We start from the raw sequence: 22,038 nt of genomic DNA, 5'->3' as shown, positions 1-22,038 counted from the left end.
CTTCGAAACTCCTGCCTCCAGATCGCTGGAGGGTCACTCTAACTCCTCTCATTACATATATCTATGGAGGCAGAAGGCCTAGGAGCTGCTCTCTATGGTCCCGGAAGCTCTATGGTCCCGCGGTGCCCGATGGGATAGCGAGGGCCTCCTTTCCTCTCTTGACCCCCCCCCCCTCAATTCTCCCCGGTCTGTCATGGCGGCGTCCTGGTTTCTGGGGCCTTTGCTGTCACTCCGGCTGTTTCTCCTGCTCTCGCCTCACCCAGCGGGCGCCGTTTACGAGGACCAAGTGGGCAAGTTTGACTGGTGGGTGGCAGGCCGAACTGACCTCACCTGCGGAACTCACCGCCACAGGAAATGCTGATATGAGGGAGGGAGGTTTCTAATATAAGCTGATGGAGGGAAAGAGAACCCCTGGTCAGTCACTGCTAGTTCAAACCCACATAACTGATTGATTGATTGATTGATTGATTGCAGACCCTCCGTTCTTTGATGTTGTCTAATGTTAATATGGGAAAGATTGAGGGCACAAGGAGAAGGGGACGACAGAGGACGAGATGGTTGGACAGTGTTCTCGAAGCTACGAACATAAGTCTGACCAAACTGTGGGAGGCAGTGGAAGACAGGAGTGCCTGGCGTGCTCTGGTCCATGGGGTCACAAAGAGTCGGACACGACTAAACGACTAAACAACAGCAACAATGTTAATATTTTATAATATGTGACACCCCTTTGTGTTTCTAATAGGAGACAGCAATATGTGGGAAAGCTTAAGTTTGCCTCCTTGGAAGCTTCGCAGGGCTCCAGGAAGCTCATTGTGGCCACCGAGAAGAATGTGATGGCTGCTCTGAACTCTAGGACAGGAGAAATCTGTGAGTATCTCTTATACAGTGGGCACTGCAGGGCCTGTTTATACCTATTGCTGTGGTGACGCGCTGGTAACCTCTGCATGAGGAGTAGGGGCTTGAGTGGATGTGCAACTCGGACTAAGGCAACTTCGCATTTACCACTCTATTCTGCCTTGGCCAGACCACATCTGGAACACAGTGTCCAGTTCTGGGCACCACAATTCAGGAAGGATATTGACAAGCTGGATCGTGTGCAGAGGAGAGTGACCAAGATGATCAAGGGTCTGGAAACCAAGCCTTATGAGGAATGGTTGAAGGACCTGGGAATGTTTAGCCTGGGAAAGACATAGCTGCCAAGTTATCCCTTTTTTTAAGGGATTTTCCCTTATGCTGAATAGGCTTCCTCGCGAGAAAAGGGAAAACTTGGCAGCTATGGAAAGAGGAGACTGAGAGGGGATACGATAGCCATCTTCAAATATCTAAACCTCCAAGTCCTACCCTCCAGAGTAGATGGAAGAGGGAACATGCTTGTTTTCCCCTGCTCTGGAGGGTAGAACTCAAACCAATGGCTTCAAGTTACAAGAAAGGGGATTCTGACTAAACGTCAGGAGGAACTTTCAGACAGTAAGAGCTGTTTGACTGGGGAACGGATTCCCTTGGGAGGTTGTGGGCTCTACTTCCTTGGAGGTTTTTAAGCAGAGGTTGGATGGCCATCTGTCAGGGATTCTTGAGCTGTGATTCCTGCATTGCAAAGGGTTGGACTACATGGCTCTTGGGTCCTATCAAACTGCAATTCTGGGAGGAATGGGTGCTATTAGACAAAATGGCCCAACCATTGAAATGTAGCTTCCTCTGTTCATCGGACTCCTGTTTCTTTTGAAGTGTGGCGCCATGTGGACAAAGGAACTCCTGAAGGAGCGATAGATGCAATGCTGATCCATGGACAAGGTAAATGAAGCATTTGTATTCTAGCTGAGTTATTAGGTCTGTAGTGCTGGCCATAATATTTCTTAACAATCTCACCTCCCCACAAATTCTGGTTCTTTGAGTGTTCCCATTTTACAGAAAGGAAGACTGAGAGTTGAGAGACAAAACTATGAGCCCAGCAAGTCCTTGGCTGTTTTACAATAGGGGCAGGGAGCCGCATTCCCTACTGAGTCAAATGTGGGCGGAGCAACAAGTGTGAATTTTACCTTAGCACAGTCGTCTGCTTTCTACACACACACTCATATGCCTCTCTTTATCCTTTGACTGGCCATGCAAGAACCATTGTATGAGTCCAAGGACATATTGCAGTCATATAAAAACCCTCAAGGAGGGTGCTGAGCTGGTCCAGGAGATGGTGTGTCCTGGGGAGAGTCCTGTCTTCCTCGTCCCGTTCTATAGAGTTGAACACAAATGGATGAGACGGAGTGGCTGCAGGCCTTGCTTGTCCCAAAACAAAATGAGGAAAGTCAGGTGCAGATCCACCACCCCTTTATTATGAAGGAGGGATATGCTTCTTCTGAGCTCTGTTTGTGGGTATTTATAATATACCGGCTGTTTTCACCACCCCATCATATAGATGCCATCACTGTCTCCAACGGTGGCCGCCTCCTGCGCTCCTGGGAGACCAACATCGGGGGCTTGAACTGGGAGATATCGATGGATGCTGGCAGGTGAGAATTTTGGGTGGGTGGGTGGAATGTTGGGGAACTCGTTTGCAACCTTTTGGGGGTAATGGCAGATTTTTAAACACCATATATAGGGTCCTGTTGACCATGTTCTTCCTCTGCATTGTGAGTGTAGACAGAGGTTGATTATCCCACAATTAGGAACTCTTTCCGTGGAAAATCTGTAGATGTTGTGTTCTTTTGCTTGAGGGATGCTTCTTCCTATTTTATTGAAAGGGTTGCATAAAGCTTTCTGACTTCAGTGTAAATCAGGTGTAGTATTTTGTCGGTTCCTTGTGGGGGGGGGAGTACATTTATAGACACCTGCACTGGTTGCCAATTTGCTACCAGACCAAGTTCAAGTTGTTACTTTTAGTAAATAAAGCCCTGAGCGACTTGGAACCAGTTTGCTTGTGAGATCACCTTACCTTAACCCATACAAGACCACTTGACCGCTCCAATCTACGGAACTGGCACTTTTGCAGGTGCCACATAATACTTGTTCCACATTTTTTAGAAATTGCTCTTTTAGTGTGTGGCAGCACCCACACTTCGGAACTCCTTGCTGAATGACATCAGGCAAACACCTTCACTCTTCTCTTTCTGGGGCCTGCTAAAAAACACTCTTGTTTAGGCTGGCCTATCCAGGCACATAGAATGCTGGTGCCTGTTTTTAAACTGGCTTTTAATTCATTGTTGGTTTTAATTATTTTGGAATGGTTTCCATAGCTGTTTTTAATTGGCTTCCCCGCCCCCCCCCCTAATTCTATTCTTTTGTTCTTTTCATAAACTACTTCAAGGTTTGTTTCTGCAGTCAGGCATCGTATCAGTTTTGTGAAATAAAATGAATCTCATCCTTTGGTCGTAATTGTTTTAGCTAATTGTATGTTTTTAATTCTGCAGTGACTGTAATAAACCATTTGTGTGTTCCTCTGTTAAAGTTTTCAGATGGCTAGTTTGGTGGGACTTCAGGACATGGTGAAACACGTGGCCGTCTTGAAGAAAAGTGTGCTCTCTCTTCACTACCTCTCCAACGGCCATCAGAAGTGGTTAGAGCATTTGCCAGAAAGGTAGGAGGTGATCGTGGGCTGTGCTCGTCTCTCATTCAGGGAGGGGCTGTAGCTCAGTGGTAGAACACCTGCTCTGCATGCAGAATGGTCCCAGGTTCAATCCATCTCCTGGAAGGGTTGGGAAAGTAGCTCTGCCACCCCCCCCCCAAATAAATACATTCCCACACAGGCAGAAAAACATTAGGTAATTGTCTTCATAGGAGGCAATTGGGGTCTACAAATGGGGTGTTGCATGCTGCTTATTCAGGATTTAGTTTCCTCAAGGACCTTTAGGTTCTTCTTATACACATTGGAATGGATCAGTTGAACGAGAACAAGTGGAACATGAAAACACAGGGGAAGGGCCGTAGCTGTTGACAGAGCACCTGCTTTGCATGCAGAAGGTCCCAGATTCATCTCCTGGTAGGCCTGGGAATGTCCTCCACCTGAAACACTGGAGAGCTGCTGCTGGTCAGTGTAGGCAATGCTAGCTAGCCAGACCAGTGGTTTTGACTTGCTGTAAGACCCTTTCCTATGTATTCCAGTTGCTCCATTCTGTTCCACCTCCTCCACCCCCCTCTCACAGTTTTCTGTTTTATCCGCCTTCTAATCAGCTAATGTCAACTTTCCATGCTCACAGTCCTCTTTGGTCTGATCTTGGTGCTCTCTTCTCCTCAACTGAAGTCCGCCCCCTGTTTTTGGTACTTCTACAAACCTTTGGGTGCCCCCCAGATCTGGTGATGTGCAAATGGCACTGTTTTGCTTGTGGAAGTAACATCACCAGCAGCCTGATCATTGGATATGAGTCATCCTTCCATGTAAATCTGAAGACATTTGTTACTGATGGTTGCACCTCCATGTTCAGGGGCAGCCTACCACTGATTACTAGGTTCTGGGCGTAAACAAGAGGCAGCTGGTCTTGTCGTGCTTCCTCGGGGCTGCTTTGCTGGTAGGCTGGAAGGTGACCACGTAAATCCTGGAGCGAGCCTCGAGCTTCCGAGCTCTCCTTTCCCCGTCCCCCAAAGACTTCTTGTGACAGCCGGCTGACTTAATCAACTTCTGATATTCCTTGCTAGTGAGGTTGTCCAGTATCAGCTGGTGTACTCCCACGGGACGGGGTCGGTGCATGTAGTTGGAGTCAGTCCTCAAAGCCACTTCAACATCGTAACCTTCAGCGTTGAGGATGGAGAGATCACAAGACAGGTAAGACAAGGTCTGGCCTCAGAATGGAATTTCTGTTTCCTTGCGAAGAGCTGGGTTTTTGCATACTTTTTTTTCCAGGAGGGAGGATGGCATCTAGAAAATTTGCAGATTTAAGACTGTGATTCTGTGTGTGCTTACTTGAGGGTGAACTTGACTGACCCCAGTGAGACTTATTCCTGAGTAGCACTGCAATGTTTAATCAATTGGGGTAAAGGTAAAGGGACCCCTGACCATTAGGTCCAGTCGTGACCGACTCTGGGGTTGTGCGCTCATCTTGCGTTATTGGCCGAGGGAGCCGGCGTACAGCTTCCAGGTCATGTGGCCAGCATGACAAAGCCACTTCTGGTGAACCAGAGCAGCGCACAGAAACGCCATTTACCTTCCCGCTGTAGCGGTACCTATTTATCTACTCGCACTTTTGACGTGCTTTTGAACTGCTAGGTTGGCAGAAGCTGGGACCGAGCAACGGGAGCTCACCCTGTTGCGGGGATTCAAACTGCCGACCTTCTGATCGGCAAGCCCTAGGCTCTGGTTTAACCCACAGCACCACCTGCATCCCCAATCAATTGGGTTAGTAAACTGTAACTGTGCACTCCAGAGGTGATTGGACTCCCAGCTTCCATCAACCCAGCCAGCACAGTTAGTGGTCAGGGATGACAAGGGTTGTAGTCTCAACAACATCCAGAGGAGCCACAGGCTCTACATCCCTGCATTAAAAGAAAGCAGAGGTAGCTGGGGACAGTAAACGCAAGGGATGGAGGGAGCTAGCTGAGGGGCAACGAAAGCAAGAATTCAAGGAAGGACAAGGAACCTGCGGCCATCCATCTGCCAATTGGTCTCCGCCCCAAACAGCATGACTGAGGGATTATGGGAGCTGTAGTCCAGCATCATCTCAAGGGCACTGTGTTGGCTACTGCTGAATTATCACAAAACCTTTTGGTTGACTAAAAAGGAAAAACAACAACAGATGCCCTTGATAAATCAGGCAGCATATTTTATCAATATTTATTTACACTCTTAATGAAAATGTCTGCTGTGTGTGGTGGAGCTGCTGTGGGGGATGCGAATCCAGTTTCTCAACACTTTTTTCCTTCTGCAGGTCAGGGTGGCAGCCCCCTGGTCAAGGACTCTGAGTGGAGCTTGTGGCATGGTCGGAGAGGGAGTCCTCTTGTGCGCCGACTCCGCCACTCACTCACTCTATGCCTTGTCCCTGGATTCTGGGGAAGAGATGAAGCAACTTCCATTGCAGGTGAGGGGTCTAGGAAGCAGGCTGATACCTTTGGATGGGTTTGGCTTTCAACTTGCCGTATCTGAAGGGTTACTAGCTATGGCAGCTATGTTCTCCTTCCCCTGTTGGAGGCAGTGTGCCTCTGAATGCCAGTTAATAATCATAATACCTTTGATTTATTAATTGCCTTCTAAACTTCACTCTCAAGGCAATTGACATACATGATACAGTGGAACCTCGGCTCCCGAACACCTTGGGAGCTGAACGTTCTGCCTCCCGAATGATCGAAAACCGGAAGTGATCGTTCCGGTTTTCAAACGTTCTTTGGAAGCCGAACACCCAGTGCTGGATGACCACTGCGAGAACAGGATGCTGTCTTAGATGAGTATTTGACCTGATCTAGCTTCAGGGCCAATGCTTTTACATTAAAGGATGTAGTGATGGCTGTCAGATAAGATTAGACAAATTCCCCTGTTGCAGGCCATATGCCTCTGAATCCCAGTTGCTGGGAATTGCTCATGGCAGAGTGCTGTTGTGCCCATATCCCAGTTGCTAGTTTCCCATTGAGGCAACTGGTGGGTAACTGAGAACAGGATGCTGGACCAGATGGTCCAGTGCTCTGATCCAATGTTCTTGCATAGTAATGGTCACCAATGTGGATTACACAAATCAATGGGGAATAGGGCTATCAGTGGCTATATTCTATCTCCACTGCCGGAGGCAAACAGGGAGAGTTGTTGTTGCCCTCTGGTCCTGCTTCAGATTCCCAGAGGCATCCTTTGGTTGGCCGCTGGATGCTACAGGGCTCTCCTCCTCCTCTTAGTCCCACGTCTGCCTGACTTGCCTCCTCCTCTTCCCTCCTCCACAGTCCCTTGGTCTGGAGTTTGCCAGCGGCTTCCGGCCTCGTTTGCTTTCCTCTCAGCCCAATCCCGCCAGTGCTTCCCGTGCCCAGTTCTTCCTGCAGCTGTCTCCAAGCCACTTTGCGCTGCTCCAGTATCGGAATGGCGTGCTGAGCCTCCTCCGGGATTTTCCACAGGTAAAAGGAAATGGTGCTCTATTATTATTATTTTTTAAAAGGGGAAATGAAGATGAGAAGCTATTGCTGCAGTGCCAACACCTTGATGTTTTACCTGTTAAAAGCCAGACCCCTTGAAGAATGTTACCAACTCTCTGCAGGTGTACATTGAGAAAGGGCTGTAGCACAGTGTGTGTGATCTCTCCATAGATCAGGAATGAGGAACCTGTCGTCCTCCAGAGATTGTTGGACTCCAACTCCCATCAGCCAAGATGATTGGCCATGCTGGCAGGTGGGATGGTGGGAGTTGTAGTCCAGCACGTTCTGGAGGACCACAAGCTTCACGTCCCTACATTAAAAGGCAGAGCTGTGATGGCAGTAACCCACCTGTAAACGTAAGTGATGGCCTAGTTAGTGGGTGGGGAACCTGTGGCGACCTAGAGGATGTTGGACTACAACTCCCATCAGGCCCAGGCAGCATGGCCGATGGCCAGGGATGGTGGGGCCCAGGAATGCCTGGAAGGTAACAGATTTCTGCATCTCTGCTGTAGAAGGCTCCAGGACACCTGTTTTAAAAAGATCAGGGGCAGTCAGTTTGAGAAGTTCTCCCACTTAACTACACCCCATCTGCTTTGCATGCAGAAGGTCCCAGGCTCAATCTCTGACATCTCCAAGTAGGTCTGGGAATGTCCTGCTTTCTAAAACCATGGAGGACCACTGCCAGCTAGTGCAGACAATACTGAACTAGATGGACCAGTAGGTCTGACTCGGTATAAGGCAGCTTCCTTATGTTATCGAAATCCTTCTCTGCTTGATACCTTGGGAACTCTGTCTCTCTAAGAAGAAGATACTGAGCAGGGTGAGCTGGTGATATGACTCGGTGCAGGATCTTTCGGTAGGCAGCTGGTCCTCCTGTAGTCAGATGTGGTGCTGTTCAAGCTCAGGTTTATCACCTAAGCTCCTAGGCCAGGGTCACCCAAGGGAACTTTGATCTAAGTGCACCTCTCACCCCACCAAGCACAGTGTTTCTTCCAGGAGCATTTTCCTTATTCATTTTCTCTCACTGCTGCGTTTCTCAGGCTGGCCTCGTGACCTTCGCAACCACCAATGAGAAAACGGTAGCCGCGGTCCTCACCTGCAAGGCCGAAGTGGTAAGTTTGAGGGTGGCATGTTGGGTGAAATCAGAAGCTTGGCTTGTCCCTGAAATGCCCTCGACTTCCTCAGGATCATGCTGGCTTTTGTTGCTCCAGTGTGATTACTTGTCAGCATTCAGGCAATCGTCTCTCTGCTTTTAATAAGCTGAGATACAAACATTTTGGCAACTTCCCTTCTCTTTCGCTGTGAACCAGCAAACAAATGGGGATGTCTTTAATTTAACTTACCCATTTTCTATGAATCAGGTAACTATAGTTAATAGCTCTGAGATGAGCCAGGAGATGAAGTCAACTGCAAACCATGGTTTAGTGTCCTGGCTTGTTACAGAAGCTGTTAACCATAATTTCTCAGATTGCAGGAAACAGGAAAGGCAGCAGGACTACAGCCCTGGGCAGCACAAGCATGCTTACTTGGGCTGATGGGTACTGTAGTCTGAAACATCTGGAGGGCACCAAGTTCGGGAAGGCTGAACTATAGCTGACAGCTTCGTAGTTGGTTTGCTGGCTTCTGTGAAAGGAGGCAGCTAGACTTGTTTTATATCTTGGTTTGATCAGACATTCTTACTACCCGAGATTCTCCCACTGTGTGTCTTCAGAAGCCTTATGGTAGACTTCTTTTGTGTTAAAGAATAAAATTGCAGAAGGCAATTGCCCACTGTCTGAAATTAGGTCTTCTTGTGAGCAAAAATACTGGTGAGTGCAAAGAAGGCATTATTGCTTTGCTTTTTAAATAACAACAAATTAAGTAGTAGCTTAAATGGATACTTTTTATAGTGGCGTCAAATGCTCAGAGTGCTGCATGTGGATTATTTTGTGATCCATACAACAACCATGTAAAGTAGGCCTGCATTATCATCCCCCTTACATGGCAGGTGATAATGCGTCTGACACTTGGAAGGATGTGAACACCCAGGCGCCAGAGCTAAGGTTGTGCAGCAGCTGAGAGGCTGAGCTATGGCTCGCAAAGCCCCCAGTTCAAATCTTGCCTGCCATGAACTCACCACTCACCTCTGACCTCATGTCAGCTCACAATCTATGGCTTGAGAGAGGCCACCAAATCAGCCTGTCACACCATGATTTGTCCTGACTGTGGTTTGTTGGTACGTCTGCATTCACCAACCATTGACAAGCTACAGTGATGACTGTCCTTTTGCCTTAATGACCATGGAGACAGGAGTGAACTTCTGAAGCTGATGGGAAATGGAAGCAGGCGGCACTTCCTGTCCTAAGTTTGGAAGCTCAGAATAATGGTCTTGATTCACAACTGTAGTTAGCAAAAACCATGATTTCAGGTGTAACAGGAAACCTTGGCCTTATGTTATGACCATGGGCCTTAGGTCTGCACACTTTCCCCTCTCCTTTACCATCTGAAAGAAGAGGAAATTGAAAACTTCTGCTTTGATTTTAGAACCAAGGGCAGTTCGCCGTTGTAGTAGTAGTAGTAGTAATAATAATAATAATAATTTATTTATACCCCGCCCATCTGGCTGGGTTTCCCCAGCCACTCTCGGTGGCTCCCAACCGAATATTAAAACACAATACAGCATTAAACATTAAAAACTTCCCTAAACAGGGCTGTCTTCAGATGTCTTTTGAAAATAAGAAAGTTGCTTATTGTCTTGACATCTGTTGGGAGGGTGTTCCACAGGGCAGCCGCCACTACCAAGAAGGCCCTCTGCCTGGTTCCCTGTAACCTCACTTCTCGCAGTGAGGGAACCGCCCGAAGGCCCTTGGCACTGGACCTTAGTGTCCAGGCTGAATGGTGGGGGTGGAGACGCTCCTTCAGGTATACAGGACCAAGGCCGTTGTACACCAATGCAAGGAACTGTAGTTAGTTCTAACTGTGGTGAGTTAGAACAAATCGGGATCAAGCCATGCTTCAATACCTTTGTTTAAAAAAGCAACTTAGCTGAGTTAGAACAAACCACAGTTTCCTGAGTTTGTGCACTATGGGGAGCTATTAACAATTATAAAAGCAATTTTTTCAATCTTTCCTTGTGTGCAAAGAAGGAGCAAGGAGGGTGAGAGCATGACTCTTTGATTCATGCAGGCTCGTTCTTGAGACAGGAAACCATGGTTTTCCATTATGTCTGAACCAGGTTTATCTTGCATTTGAAGTGTGTGGTTTAAAGTGCTAGGGTTTAAATGTATTTCGTGCACCCCACCCCACCGCAGTCTTCACTCCTTGGGTCGGGTAGCTACTCTGTTGCTCGTGGTGACACTGCATGCATGACGGTGGCCTTGATATTAAATCCTACCCCCCCTTTCTTTTAATTTCTTCTGAATGACACTTAAGGAATCCTTATCCTGCCACAACCAGTCCTACGTAATTAACCTGTACCTGGCTGAAACTGGGCAGAGGCTGCTGGATACTGTTATCAGCTTCACCTTGGAGAAAACTTCTACGAGGCCAGAACAGGTATGGGGAGTGGTCTTGGGGAGAGAGCGGGAGCAGAGGGGCCTTGGTGGGTGTCTGAATTTTCTGTGCTGTCCATGGGCATCACAATGGGCAAAACTATATATTATTTTAATCACAAATTATATTGGGGGTGCAGCTCAGAGCAGACCCATTGAAATTAATGGACCCAAGTTCTCAGTTCTCCTCATAGTAGACTTGCTGAAATTATGACCCACTTGATCCCATTAATTTTGACAGGTCTGCACTTAAGTAATGTACATAAACTTTAATTAGTTTATGTTTAAGTAAACAATTCTACTAGTCCAGTCGCGCTTCCGGACATAAAGCTTCCTTCTCAGCAGAGTGTATGCAATGGATTGAAGGTTAGGAGAGTCAGCAAGAGTTGTAAATTCAGGAACTCTGGAGCACGTTGAAACGCAAAAGACTTTATTTACAGAAAAACATAGCCTGGAGATAAGGCAGACATCCTTCATCTCTGGGCATGAAAGCTTAAACAAAACTTTGCCTCAGCGCACAAGCTTGAGGCATGATTTCTACTACAAACTGCAACCAAGAGAAAACCGCTACCAAGAGAGAGAGCACATGGAAGGAACTGACTATTTATACAGATTGTCTATCATTCCCAGATGATCCATGATGCTCAGCTGCTCAGTGTTCAGAGCGTCTAGTACAACTTAACCCTTTAATACCAACAAGTAAAACTTGGTTGGATACAATCCAAGTTTCCCCTCCAAAATAAAGTTAATATGAACAACAGACCTACCCACACCAAGAATCTTAGCAGTCTTTTCAGAAGGCTGTAAGTTGCTTCCTTAAATTGGTTGGACATCTTGCTAATCCTGCAAGCTGATGATCCACCTGCCCACCCCTTTCCCCCTTTTCTTTCAGCTTTACATTCAGGTGTTTCTGAAGAAAGACGACTCTGTGGGCTACCGAGCCCTGGTGCAGACGGCGGATCACATGCTCTCCTTCCTTCAGCAACCAGGTGACCTTTCTGCTGTGTTGCACAGTTCATTTATTGCATTTATTCCCCACCTTTTTCTCCACAGAGCTCAAGGGGGCATATGCAGTTTTCCCTCTCTCATTTAATCCCTGTGGGGTAGGTTAGGCTGAGAGGCAGGGGTGAGCTTCATGGCCCAGTCTCCTAGCTTGCTAGTCTGACATTCTAACCACTACCCCACACTCCAAGCTTTACCTTTCTGGTAACTGGACGACAGAGAGCTGGCTTTGCCAATGGCCTAAGAAGGAGAATTAGAAGCCCTGGCTGTCTTTCCAAGCAAGTGTTTCTAGGACTGCAGTCTAAGAGTTGCATCTGCCTCAGAGTAGACCTGTTGAAACGAATGGAGCTAAGTAAGATTCAAGGGGTCCGCTAACACTGGGTACAGCCCCCCCCATCTTTCCTTTTACAACCGTCCGTGCATCTCTTGTTTTTTTCCTCCGCAGGGAAAGTTTTGTGGAGCAGAGAAGAGTCTTTGGCTGAAGTGGTCAGCTTGCAGATGGTGGATCTGCCCCTGACAGGAGCACAGGCAGAGCTGGAGGGTGAATTTGGGAAGAAAGCAGGTAAAGCCACAGTTGGTGTTTCTTTCCCTTTCCCAGTCCCGAGGAAACTCAACAAGTCCTCCCAGTCAGCAAGGCTGCCAGGTAGTGTTGCTCAGGTAGATGAAAATGTATTATTTCCCCTTCCCCCTAAGGTCCCAGGGCAGGTAACAACAACTAAAACACAACATTAAGGGGCAGTTTTTAAAAAGATAAAATTACAAAAACAAGGTGGGTCCTAAAAATATTCATCTCATGTGTCAAAAGCCGGGGGTGGGGTGGGATGTAAAGAGGTGCATCTTCAGCATTCTCCAAAAGCTGTGTTATGACGGGGCCGAAATCATCTCTGCAGGGAAGGTCCCACACTTAGTTATTACTTCTCTGATACTGCGGCTTTTGTTCTTACTCCAGTGAGTACATTTCAAATATTTTCTGCTTTGTCTTTTTGCTGTCATGGAACCAGCAATTCAAGGTAATTCTCCAGTTGTCTTTTTCACTAGCTTTTCTTGAAAATCTTGTTTTGGAAAGGGTAGAGAGAGAGAGATAAATCTGTGTCAATCTATGGGGCTCTATCTGTCTTCCATGAGCTTCCTTGGTCCTGTTGAATTGTGCTTGCTGTCTGGACCACATGTCTCCACAAACATGCTCTCCTGCTCGCCAGCCGTGAGGAACTCTGTCCCCTGTCCAAGATGAGGGATTTCGCACAGGCTTCAAGCTTTCTTTATTAGAGAGGCTCAGAAATGTCAGCCAAGTTAAGTATATGAGAATGCAAGAGCAATGCTGAATTGGTGCAGTGGCTCATCTGGTCATGCAACAGGCTCTTCTCTCTATTTTAACCTCTGCTTAATTGTTGGTTGTGACATGTTCTCTCTCTCTCCCTTTCCAGATGGTCTGCTGGGCATGTTCCTGAAGCGCCTGTCCTCTCAGCTCATCCTCCTCCAGGCCTGGACTGCTCACCTTTGGAAGATGTTTTACGATGCCCGCAAGCCCCGCAGCCAGATCAAGAACGAAGTCAACATTGACAACTTGGCCCGGGATGAGTTTAACCTGCAGAAGATGATTGTAGTGGTCACAGCTTCTGGAAAGGTGAGAAGTGTGCTTGTGAGCCAGGAACTTAAGTTATATAAGAGAGCTCTGCTAGATCAAGGGTCAAGATTTATGTGTAGTTCAGTGGCAGAGCGCCTGCTTTGTAGGACTGGGAATGTCCCCTGCCTCTGGAAACTTGGAGAATTGTTGCCAGCTAGTGTCAACAGAACTGTCCTAGGTGGACCCAAGGTTCTGACTTTGGTATAAGGCAGTTTCCCATATTCCTATGTGTCCCACTATTGTCAACCAGATGCCATGGTGGGAAACCCACAAACAAGGCATGAAGGCAATGGCCTCTGGCGTTAAGAGGCGGTAGACTGCCACTGAACATGGAGGTTGTACTCCTGACTCTTGTGACTAATGAGAACATTAGGAAGAATCTCACTGGACCAGCTCAAAGGCAGCCACCCTCTGCCACCACACACTATATTTAAATCATAGAATTGTAGAGGGACCCAAAGGTTCATCTAGTCTAATCCCTTACAATTTGTTGTTTAGTCATTTAGTCCAGCCATAGGCAACCTTGGCTCTCCAGATGTTTTGGAACTGCAACTCCTATGATCCCTGACCACTGGCCCTGTTAGCTAGAGATCATGGGAGTTGTAGTTCAAAAACATCTGGAGAGCCAAGGTTGCCTATGCCTGGTTTAGTCGTTTCCGACTCTTCGTGACCCCATGGACCAGAGCACACCAGGCACTCCTGTCTTCCACTGCCTCCCGCAGTTTGGTCAGACTCATGTTGGTAGCTTTGAGAACACTGTCCAACCATCTCGTCCTCTGTCGTCCCCTTCTCCTCGTGCCCTCCATCTTTCCCAACATCAGGGTCTTTTCCAGGGAGTCTACTCTTCTCATGTGGTGGCCAAAGTATTGGAGCCTCAGCTTTAGGATCTGTCCTTCCAGTGAGCACTCAGGGCTGATTTCCTTCAGAATGGATAGGTTTGATCTTCTTGCAGTCCATGGGACTCTCAAGAGTCTCCTCCAGCACCATAATTCAAAAGCATCAATTCTTTGGTGATCAGCCTTCTTTATGCAGATCACAACATGCTGTTGTGCCCGCTTGTTGTTGTGCCATCAAGCCTCTCTGCTATATGAACCCGTGCAGCTTGACCATTTTGTGGTCTTTGTGTTCTCTGTCCAGCTCTTTGGAATCGAAAGCAGCTCTGGGACCATCCTGTGGAAGCAGTACCTCCAGGATGTGCGGCCAGGCTCATCCTTCAAGCTGATGGTCCAGAGGACAACTGCCCACTTCCCCCACCCTCCTCAGTGCACCCTCCTGGTCAAGGACAAGGTCAGGACCCACATCTGTGATGGCCAGTTTGGACTTAGGAGATATTGCAGGGGGAAAGTTCGTCTGTGGGTAGCTAGCAAGGCCTGAGTTTGAAAACTGAATTGAAAATTGAAAATAGAATTGCCGGTATCATAATACCAGTATACAAAGCTGTAGTGCAACTGCATTTGGAATACTGTGTACAGTTCTGGTTGCCTCACCTCAAAAAGGATATTGCACAGTAGATAGAGACATTTTTATCCCTCATATCACTGGAACTTGTGGACATCCAATGGTGCTGATTGTGCGAAGGTTCGGGAGAGAGAAATGAAAGTTTTCTTCACATAGCACAGAGTTAAAGTATGGAACTTGTTCCCACAGGAGGCAGTGATGGCCAGCAACCTAGATGGCTTTAAAAGAGGATTAGAGAAATTCAAGGAGGAGGAGAGGGCTGCCAGTGGCTACTAGCCACAATGGCCATGCTCTGCAGCCAGGAGGCAACAATGCTTCTGAATATTGGTTGCTGGAAAGCCACAGGAGGGAAGAGGGATCTTATGCTCAGATCCTGATTGTTGCTTTGAGGCCACTGTGAGAACAGGTTGCTGGACTAGATGGGCCATTGACCTGGTCCAGCAGGCTCTTCTTACTTTCTTATTAGTTTCCTGCCCCCGTGCCTCTTCTTCTCCCAGGAGACCGGCAAGAGCTCCCTCTACGTCTTCAACCCCATCTTTGGGAGGTGGAGCCAGGTGGCCCCTCCAGTGCTGAGCCGCCCCATCCTCCAGTCCCTGCTGCTCCCCATCATGGACCAAGATTATGCCAAAGTTCTGCTTCTGATCGACGACGAGTTCAAGGTGCGCTCTGCCTCATCCTTCGGTTATGCGGAAGGCCTCTTGAAAACCCCTCACACTTCTTTGACCCATTCTCCCTTCCTTCCTTCCTTCCTTCCTTCCTTCCTTCCTTCCTTCCTTCCTTCCTTCCTTCCTTCCGTCCTTCCAGGTCACAGTGTTCCCAGCGACAAGGAACGTCCTCCGGCAGCTTGAGGAAATTGCTCCAACTGTCTCTTTTTACTTGGCGGACACCGAACAGGGCAAGTTGATGGGACGGAGGCTGCAAAAGGTACTTAGTTCTCATTTCCCCCTTGTTAAGATGGCGTTACATACTCTGTGTGTTGTTGTGAGCCTGTAACTGAGGGGTTTAGTGTCCCCCATACCGCTGATGTGCCCGTCCAGGTTGGCCAATTCAGAAGCGATGTCATCAGTGGGCGTTCTCAGGCTTACCCTGGAAGTGGAAGTTTGAACCAGCCACAGTAAGCATGGAGATAGATGGTAGTTGTAGTTAATCTACTTCCAGAGGGCCAAAGATCCCACACACCTGCTGCAGCGGGATGGGGCTCTGTATGCATTAAGCTTCTTGCGCAGGGAAGTTGTATGCAAGCAAGGAATTGTGCTTTCAGTACATCTCAGATTGGGAGGACGGGACTTTTTAGGAATCGGCTTGACATTTTTTATATCCTGGAGTTCTTGGCCATGTGTTGCAGGACCTGACAACAGAGGAGAGCTGGGAGATCAGCATCCCCCCTGACGTGCAGCGGATTGTGACCATCAAGGGGAAGAGGGCCAACGAACACGTCCATTCCCAGGGCCGGGTGATGGGAGATCGTAGTGTCCTTTACAAGGTAGGAGAGGGCGTGGGAACGTCCAGTGGGTCAGACAGCATCACATGCCTTTGCAGTTCTCATAGGAAGAATAGAAATATGCCTTATGGTGAGCCTGGTCATTATTCTACCTATTTCAATATAGCCTACACTGATTGGCAGCAGCTCTCCAGGGTTTCAGGCAGGATTCTGTCCCAACTCTACTTCAAGATGCTGCCACGGACCGAACCTAGGCCCTTCTGTATGCAAAGCAAATGCTTTAATGCTGAACCTTTGCACTTCCTCGTAAAATAAAGTAAGAGCCTAGTCCTCATGATTCTTGATAAAGGGCTGGTTTAAATAGAAGCATAAGAAATTTTCTTATATCTGGACATATCATTGGGTCCACCTGGCTCAATATTGTCTGATTGGCAGCAGCTTTAATATTGAGCCGTTGCAATTCCCCTTAAAATTAACAAGAGCCTAGTCCTTGTGGTTCTTTAAAAAGGGAGCTGATTGAAACTGAAACATAGGGAACTCTCTTATACCAAATCAGACTGACCAGCTCAGTATTGGTAACACTGACTGGCAGCAGTTCCCCAAGGTTTCAGACAGGAAATTTTCCCAGCTGTACGTCGAGGATTGAACCTGAGACCTGCATGCAAAGTGGGTGCTTGAACACAGAGCCCCAGGGCACTTCCCCTTCTGAGTCGCATTGTTTCATGCTGGGAAGGGAACACACAGGCTAGTAGGGCCTGTTTTGAGGTGTCAGCCTTTGTCTTGTTGCAGTCATTGAACCCGAACCTGCTGGCGGTGGTGACGGAGAGCACGGACACCCACCCGGAGCGCACATTCATCGGGATCCACTTGATTGACAGCGTCACTGGCCGGATCATCCACTCCTCGGTGCAGAAGAAGGCCAAGGGGCCAGTCCACATTGTCCACTCGGAGAACTGGGTGGTGGTAAGCAGTGTCCCCATGCCCCACCCTTTCATGCAGGTGGAATTTGTGAGACCATCATGAAGGAGTTGTGGAAGGAGAAAGGCCTTGCCTTGTGTGCCGTTGCATGGGAGTTTGGGGTTTTAGTTAGGATCAGCAGCAATTAAAATACAATACAGTGGTACCTTGGTTCTCAAACTTAATCCGTTCTGGAAGTCCGTTCCAAAACCAAAGTGTTCCACTTTCCCATAGAAAGTAATGCAAAATGGATTAATCCGTTCCAGACTTTTAAAAACAACCCCTAAAACAGCAATTTAACATGAATTTTGCTATCTAACGAGACCATTGAGCCATAAAATGAAAGCAATAATCAATGTACTGTACTATAAAATAAATAAGACCGTATTGTAGATGATTAAAAAATAAATAAATATTACCTGCACTGGTGATAGTCATTGTTTGGCTGGGAGGCTTTTATCCATTTCCACAGTCACACAATCAATCAGTAGCTGAACTGGGTTCCACACAGTCACAAAAACAAGTTAATTGAAAAAGCCTCAAAACCAAAAACGCAAAATAAATAGCAAAAACAAAAGTGCCAAACTTAATCCATTCCATAAGTCCATTCTGATTGGTGCAGGTGCCCCAGAAACAATAGCCGACAGCTGCATCAGATGTTCGGCTTCCGAAAAATGTTTGAAAACTGCAACACTTACTTCTGGGTTTTTGGCGTTTGAGAACCAAGGTGTTTGAGTACCAAGGCATTTGAGAAACAAGGTACCAATGTATTAAAAGTAGTTTAGATTGATCGTTATTAGTATTTTTTTTATTACATCTGAGCAAGCTTTCCCCTCTCCCACCACAGTACCAGTACTGGAACGCCAAGGCCCGCCGCAACGAATTCACAGTGCTGGAGCTGTACGAGGGGACGGAGCAGTACAACGCTACAGCCTTCAGCTCCCTTGACCGCCCTCTCCTGCCCCAGGTCCTGCAGCAGTCCTACATTTTCCCCTCCGCCATCAGTGCCATGGAGGTCACCATCACCGAACGGGGGATCACCAGCCGCCACTTGCTCAGTTAAGGAGCGGGCCGGGATTTGAGCTTTCTGACCAATTGGGATTTGAGAGTGTGGCCACCTTGAAGCGGGGAGGGAGCAGCCCCTTCCTTTCAGTTTCAGAACATGCAGTGAAAGGCTTTCCCGTCAGCTTCTACCAAAGGCCTAGTGGTCCGGGGTAGTGAGGAATTTGAAGACCCTTTACTATTTCTGCAGCAGCTTCTCTTGTCCCCAGTGTCTAGGATCACTTGAGGAGGCGTGTGGGAAGAACACCAATGAGCTGTTCTCTATGCTCCAAAGCGAAGCATTTAGGAACATGGAACACTTAAGTTGCTTCCGTTTCCAGAGAATGGTGCACAAGTTCTGCTATGTACAATGGGTTTTTAAGGAAAGTACAACTTGGATCACCCCAAAAGGAGATACAGGAGACCTCCACATCATTTGCCCGTGAAAATAGTAAATCTAGCTGAAAGGCAACACATGGATATCTGCACTGATCTTTGCAATGCGTCCCTGACCATAATTACCGTATAATCTTAGAAAATTGTATAATCTAACACTTCTGTTGCTCGGGAGGAAGTGTGGATTTTGTGGCAATTGTTGAAATAACATTTGCCGTGCTGTTTGTTTCATTTGTAACTCTGCAGTTGGACTTCCTTCTGGGGCGATCCTTTCACTCCCCAAGGCTCTGTTGGACCCGCGGCGGCCAGAAATCCCTACAGAGCAAACTAGGTAAGGAAATTGGGGTGGGTGTAACTCCTAGGCCTTTGGAGAAGCATTTGAGTGTGTGCAGCAGATTTTAGAGAGTCAAGCCATCTCGTCCACTATATAAGTAGAAGGACTGTAGGAAACTAGGATTGGCCTCAGGTAGAAACCAGATAGGTCCCATTCTGTTAAGCACTCTTCCTTCTTTCACTTTTTGGTCTTTCTCTTGAAGTCCTTTTTATGCTGTCAGGCTTTTTTAAGGTGTTTAATTCCTATTTTTTTTATTTAGCTAGTCACCTTAATGTTTTTCTGTATCTTAAATGTGGCACACTGCCCTGATATTTTACATTGTGGCAGTACAGAAGTACTTTTATATGAGCAAGCTGCCTTGCCACAAGTCAGACAGCTTGTCAATCGATAGTCCAGTGTGGTCTACTGTGATTGGATGCTGCTCTCAAGCAATTCCTGCAGAAAAGAAAGGTATTTTCCCCATTATCAGGATTGGGGAACCTGTGCCCTCCAGTGAGTGTTGGACTCTGGCTCTCATCAGCCCCAACGAGCAATTACAGCGGTCTGGGATGATGGGAGTTGTAGTCCAGAAATACTTAGAAGGCCTCAACCTCCAATCATCATTATTGGTTCCATAATCCTGTTCTAAACGGACCTTTTATTTATTTATTTTATTTAACAAAATTAAGATACCACTTTATTGTGGTGAAACCTTTAAGCAGCTTACAAAGAAATATTAAAATCATCAATAAAAGGCAGCATGAGAAAGGAGGGGGGCTTTGGGGAGTTTCCTTTATTTTTCATTTGTTTCCCTCTTTCTTTCTTTCTTTCTTTTTTAGTATACTACCTTTCCATATTGTTGTACACAAGGCAATTTACCAGAAAAAACAACAAAATATACAGCATAGATCTCGCATCTTTTAACAATGTGATCCAATATAAATAGGTCACAATAGAAGATATGACTTAAAGTAATATTCAGTAATCCGTTAGAATATAATAATATGCAATAAAATTAACTCTCAAAATATCAGCAAATAATAATTGAACAGAAATTCACTCTCAACAATTTCAGTAAATTATAATCAATAAAAATAACAGTGAAGTTACAATATATAAAATACCACAATATGGGGGGGGGAGCCCCATGGGGCAGTCCAAATGGATCTTGTGGAGAGGTGACTGAGCCTGATGCTTTGATGTCCTGCTCTTGCTTGCCTTTTTCCAGGGAAGAAAACTTGATCCCGTATTCCCCAGACGTGCAGATCCATGCCGAGAGGTTCATCAACTACAACCAGACCATCTCCCGAATGAGAGGCATTTACACGGCCCCGTCAGGCCTTGAGTCTACATGTCTGGTGAGCCCTCACTCTCACGATGCACTTTCTTCTACAAGGTTGTGATGGTCACACAGGGCTTAGATCAAGGACAGGGAACCTCTGTCCTCAGCCTTTTGTCACTTCTATTTTCTTAAATACCCGCAGGTTGTGGCGTACGGCCTGGACATCTACCAGACCCGAGTCTACCCCTCCAAGCAGTTTGACGTCCTGAAGGATGACTATGACTATGTCCTGATCAGCAGCGTCCTTTTCGGGCTGGTCTTTGCCACCATGATCACCAAGAGGCTGGCTCAGGTGAAGCTTCTCAACCGGGCCTGGCGATAACCAGATTTGCAGAAGCAAGCCTGCTGAGGCTGGACAACAAAGACCCTGGTCCACAAGGAGAGGGGGATCTCAGCCACATTGTTGATTAGATAGCTGTTACCCTGATGGAACAAAATCTGTGGGATCCTTTTTTTGTTTGCATCTTGTCTGCTGGAATAGCTAAGCCCAGTTCCTCGTGGGAAATGAGAAACATCAGGAACAAGAATATTCTACGAAACAAAAGACTATAAAGTTTTTCTCTTTTCCTTGGGAACTGGTCCAAAGTGGTCCGGGTGCTTTGTCTTGACTACCTTGTAATGTAACACCTCTGATCCCATCTCTAAAGCACCTTTGCCATAAAAGCCAATCTCCGGGTCTTCAGCCTGCATCATCACATACATTTTACTTGGGAGTAGGAGAGGGAGTCCCCTGCCTTTCTTGCCCCAACAGTTTCTGATCCACCCCTTACCCTCTTTGAAAACCCTTAACTCAAGAAAGCAGTTGAAAAAGACTTGAATTGCAGTAGGGAGAACAGGGCAGAAGGGAGCCAGCCTTCCTCAACCTGTTGCCTTCCAAATGCCTTCCAACTCCAGGTTCCATCAGCCAGCATGGCCCAGTGGTCAGGGATAATGGGAGCTGTAGTTTGAATAACATGTGAGGGAGGGGTGGTGAGATCAAGTTAGGTTAGGGTGGCATAGGGGAATTTTGGAAGTATGCTAATTAAAATGGAGTTGGATACAGATCAGATCAGCTTGATATTTAATAGCTCAGGGAAGGGGCATTGGAGAAGATGTGACTATAATGGTCTAATATTCTGGTTGTTGCACTGATATTTCCCCCCATTTGATCTTGTGTTCCTGCTGCAAAAACACGTAATTGTTTGACTGTTTCCTGTGATGTTTATCTCTTTGCTCTAGGGCTTGCCATTTAAATTACACTGACTGGTGTAATGGTAAATGTGACTGGTAGGCTTTGAAAACATATCCTGCATTGGGGTGAATGGGAGTACTTGAAGCTAGGTTTCCTCCCTTGATAATATAAAATAAAAAACCTTTTAAGTTCTAAGTGAACCTTTTTGCTCTGCATGTTCTTTACCATGGGATGTATCAGATCCATAATGGTAGATCCATAATGGTCATGGCCAACTTGGGTCCAGTAATTTCAGTGGGACTACTCTGAGCAAGATTTAGATACAACCCCATGCGGGTTTTGTTTTTCCTTATGGGGGGACAGGAATGTTGATTTTCTGGTGCTTACTTGTGGCTGAACTACACTTCCCATCAGCCCCAGCTAGCATGGTCAATGACCAGGGATCATAAAATCATAGAATTGTAGAGTTGGAAAGGACCCCAAGGGTCTTCTAGTCCAACCACCTGCAATGTGGGAATCTTCAACTAAAGCATCCAAGACAAATGGCCATCCAAACTCTGCTTAAAAGCCTCCAATGAAGGAGTGTCCACCATCTTCCAAGGGAGTCCATTCCTCTGTCGAACAGCTGTTAACTGTCATAAAGTTCTTACTGATGTTTAGTCAGAATCTCCTTTCTTGTAACTTAAAGCCATTTGTTTGAGGATGATGGGAGTTTAGTTCGGCAATATTGGGAG

The 22,038-nt window shown here is 46.9% G+C and overlaps 1 protein-coding gene across 1 annotated transcript; it reads left to right on the top strand.

The window, feature by feature from the left end:
• The first annotated feature begins 168 nt into the window (after nucleotides 1-168).
• EMC1 (ER membrane protein complex subunit 1) lies at nucleotides 169-21,323 on the top strand. Its single transcript, XM_035119873.2, has 22 exons — nucleotides 169-303; nucleotides 743-867; nucleotides 1,726-1,791; nucleotides 2,408-2,501; nucleotides 3,437-3,565; nucleotides 4,621-4,747; nucleotides 5,847-5,996; nucleotides 6,844-7,011; nucleotides 8,070-8,141; nucleotides 10,441-10,563; nucleotides 11,452-11,548; nucleotides 12,007-12,123; nucleotides 12,986-13,185; nucleotides 14,323-14,472; nucleotides 15,141-15,302; nucleotides 15,448-15,567; nucleotides 15,989-16,126; nucleotides 16,874-17,047; nucleotides 17,889-18,099; nucleotides 18,725-18,809; nucleotides 20,020-20,149; nucleotides 20,276-21,323. Exons 1-22 carry the CDS (start codon nucleotides 194-196, stop codon nucleotides 20,453-20,455), a joined length of 2,928 nt encoding a protein of 975 aa, XP_034975764.2. The 5' UTR covers nucleotides 169-193; the 3' UTR covers nucleotides 20,456-21,323.
• Nucleotides 21,324-22,038: the final 715 nt, after the last annotated feature.

Source organism: Zootoca vivipara, chromosome 6 (genome assembly GCF_963506605.1).
Source record: "Zootoca vivipara chromosome 6, rZooViv1.1, whole genome shotgun sequence".
Taxonomy (NCBI): Eukaryota; Metazoa; Chordata; class Lepidosauria; order Squamata; family Lacertidae; genus Zootoca; species Zootoca vivipara.
Note: the sequence above shows the minus strand (reverse complement) of the source record. Positions and strands in the feature narration are given on the sequence as shown.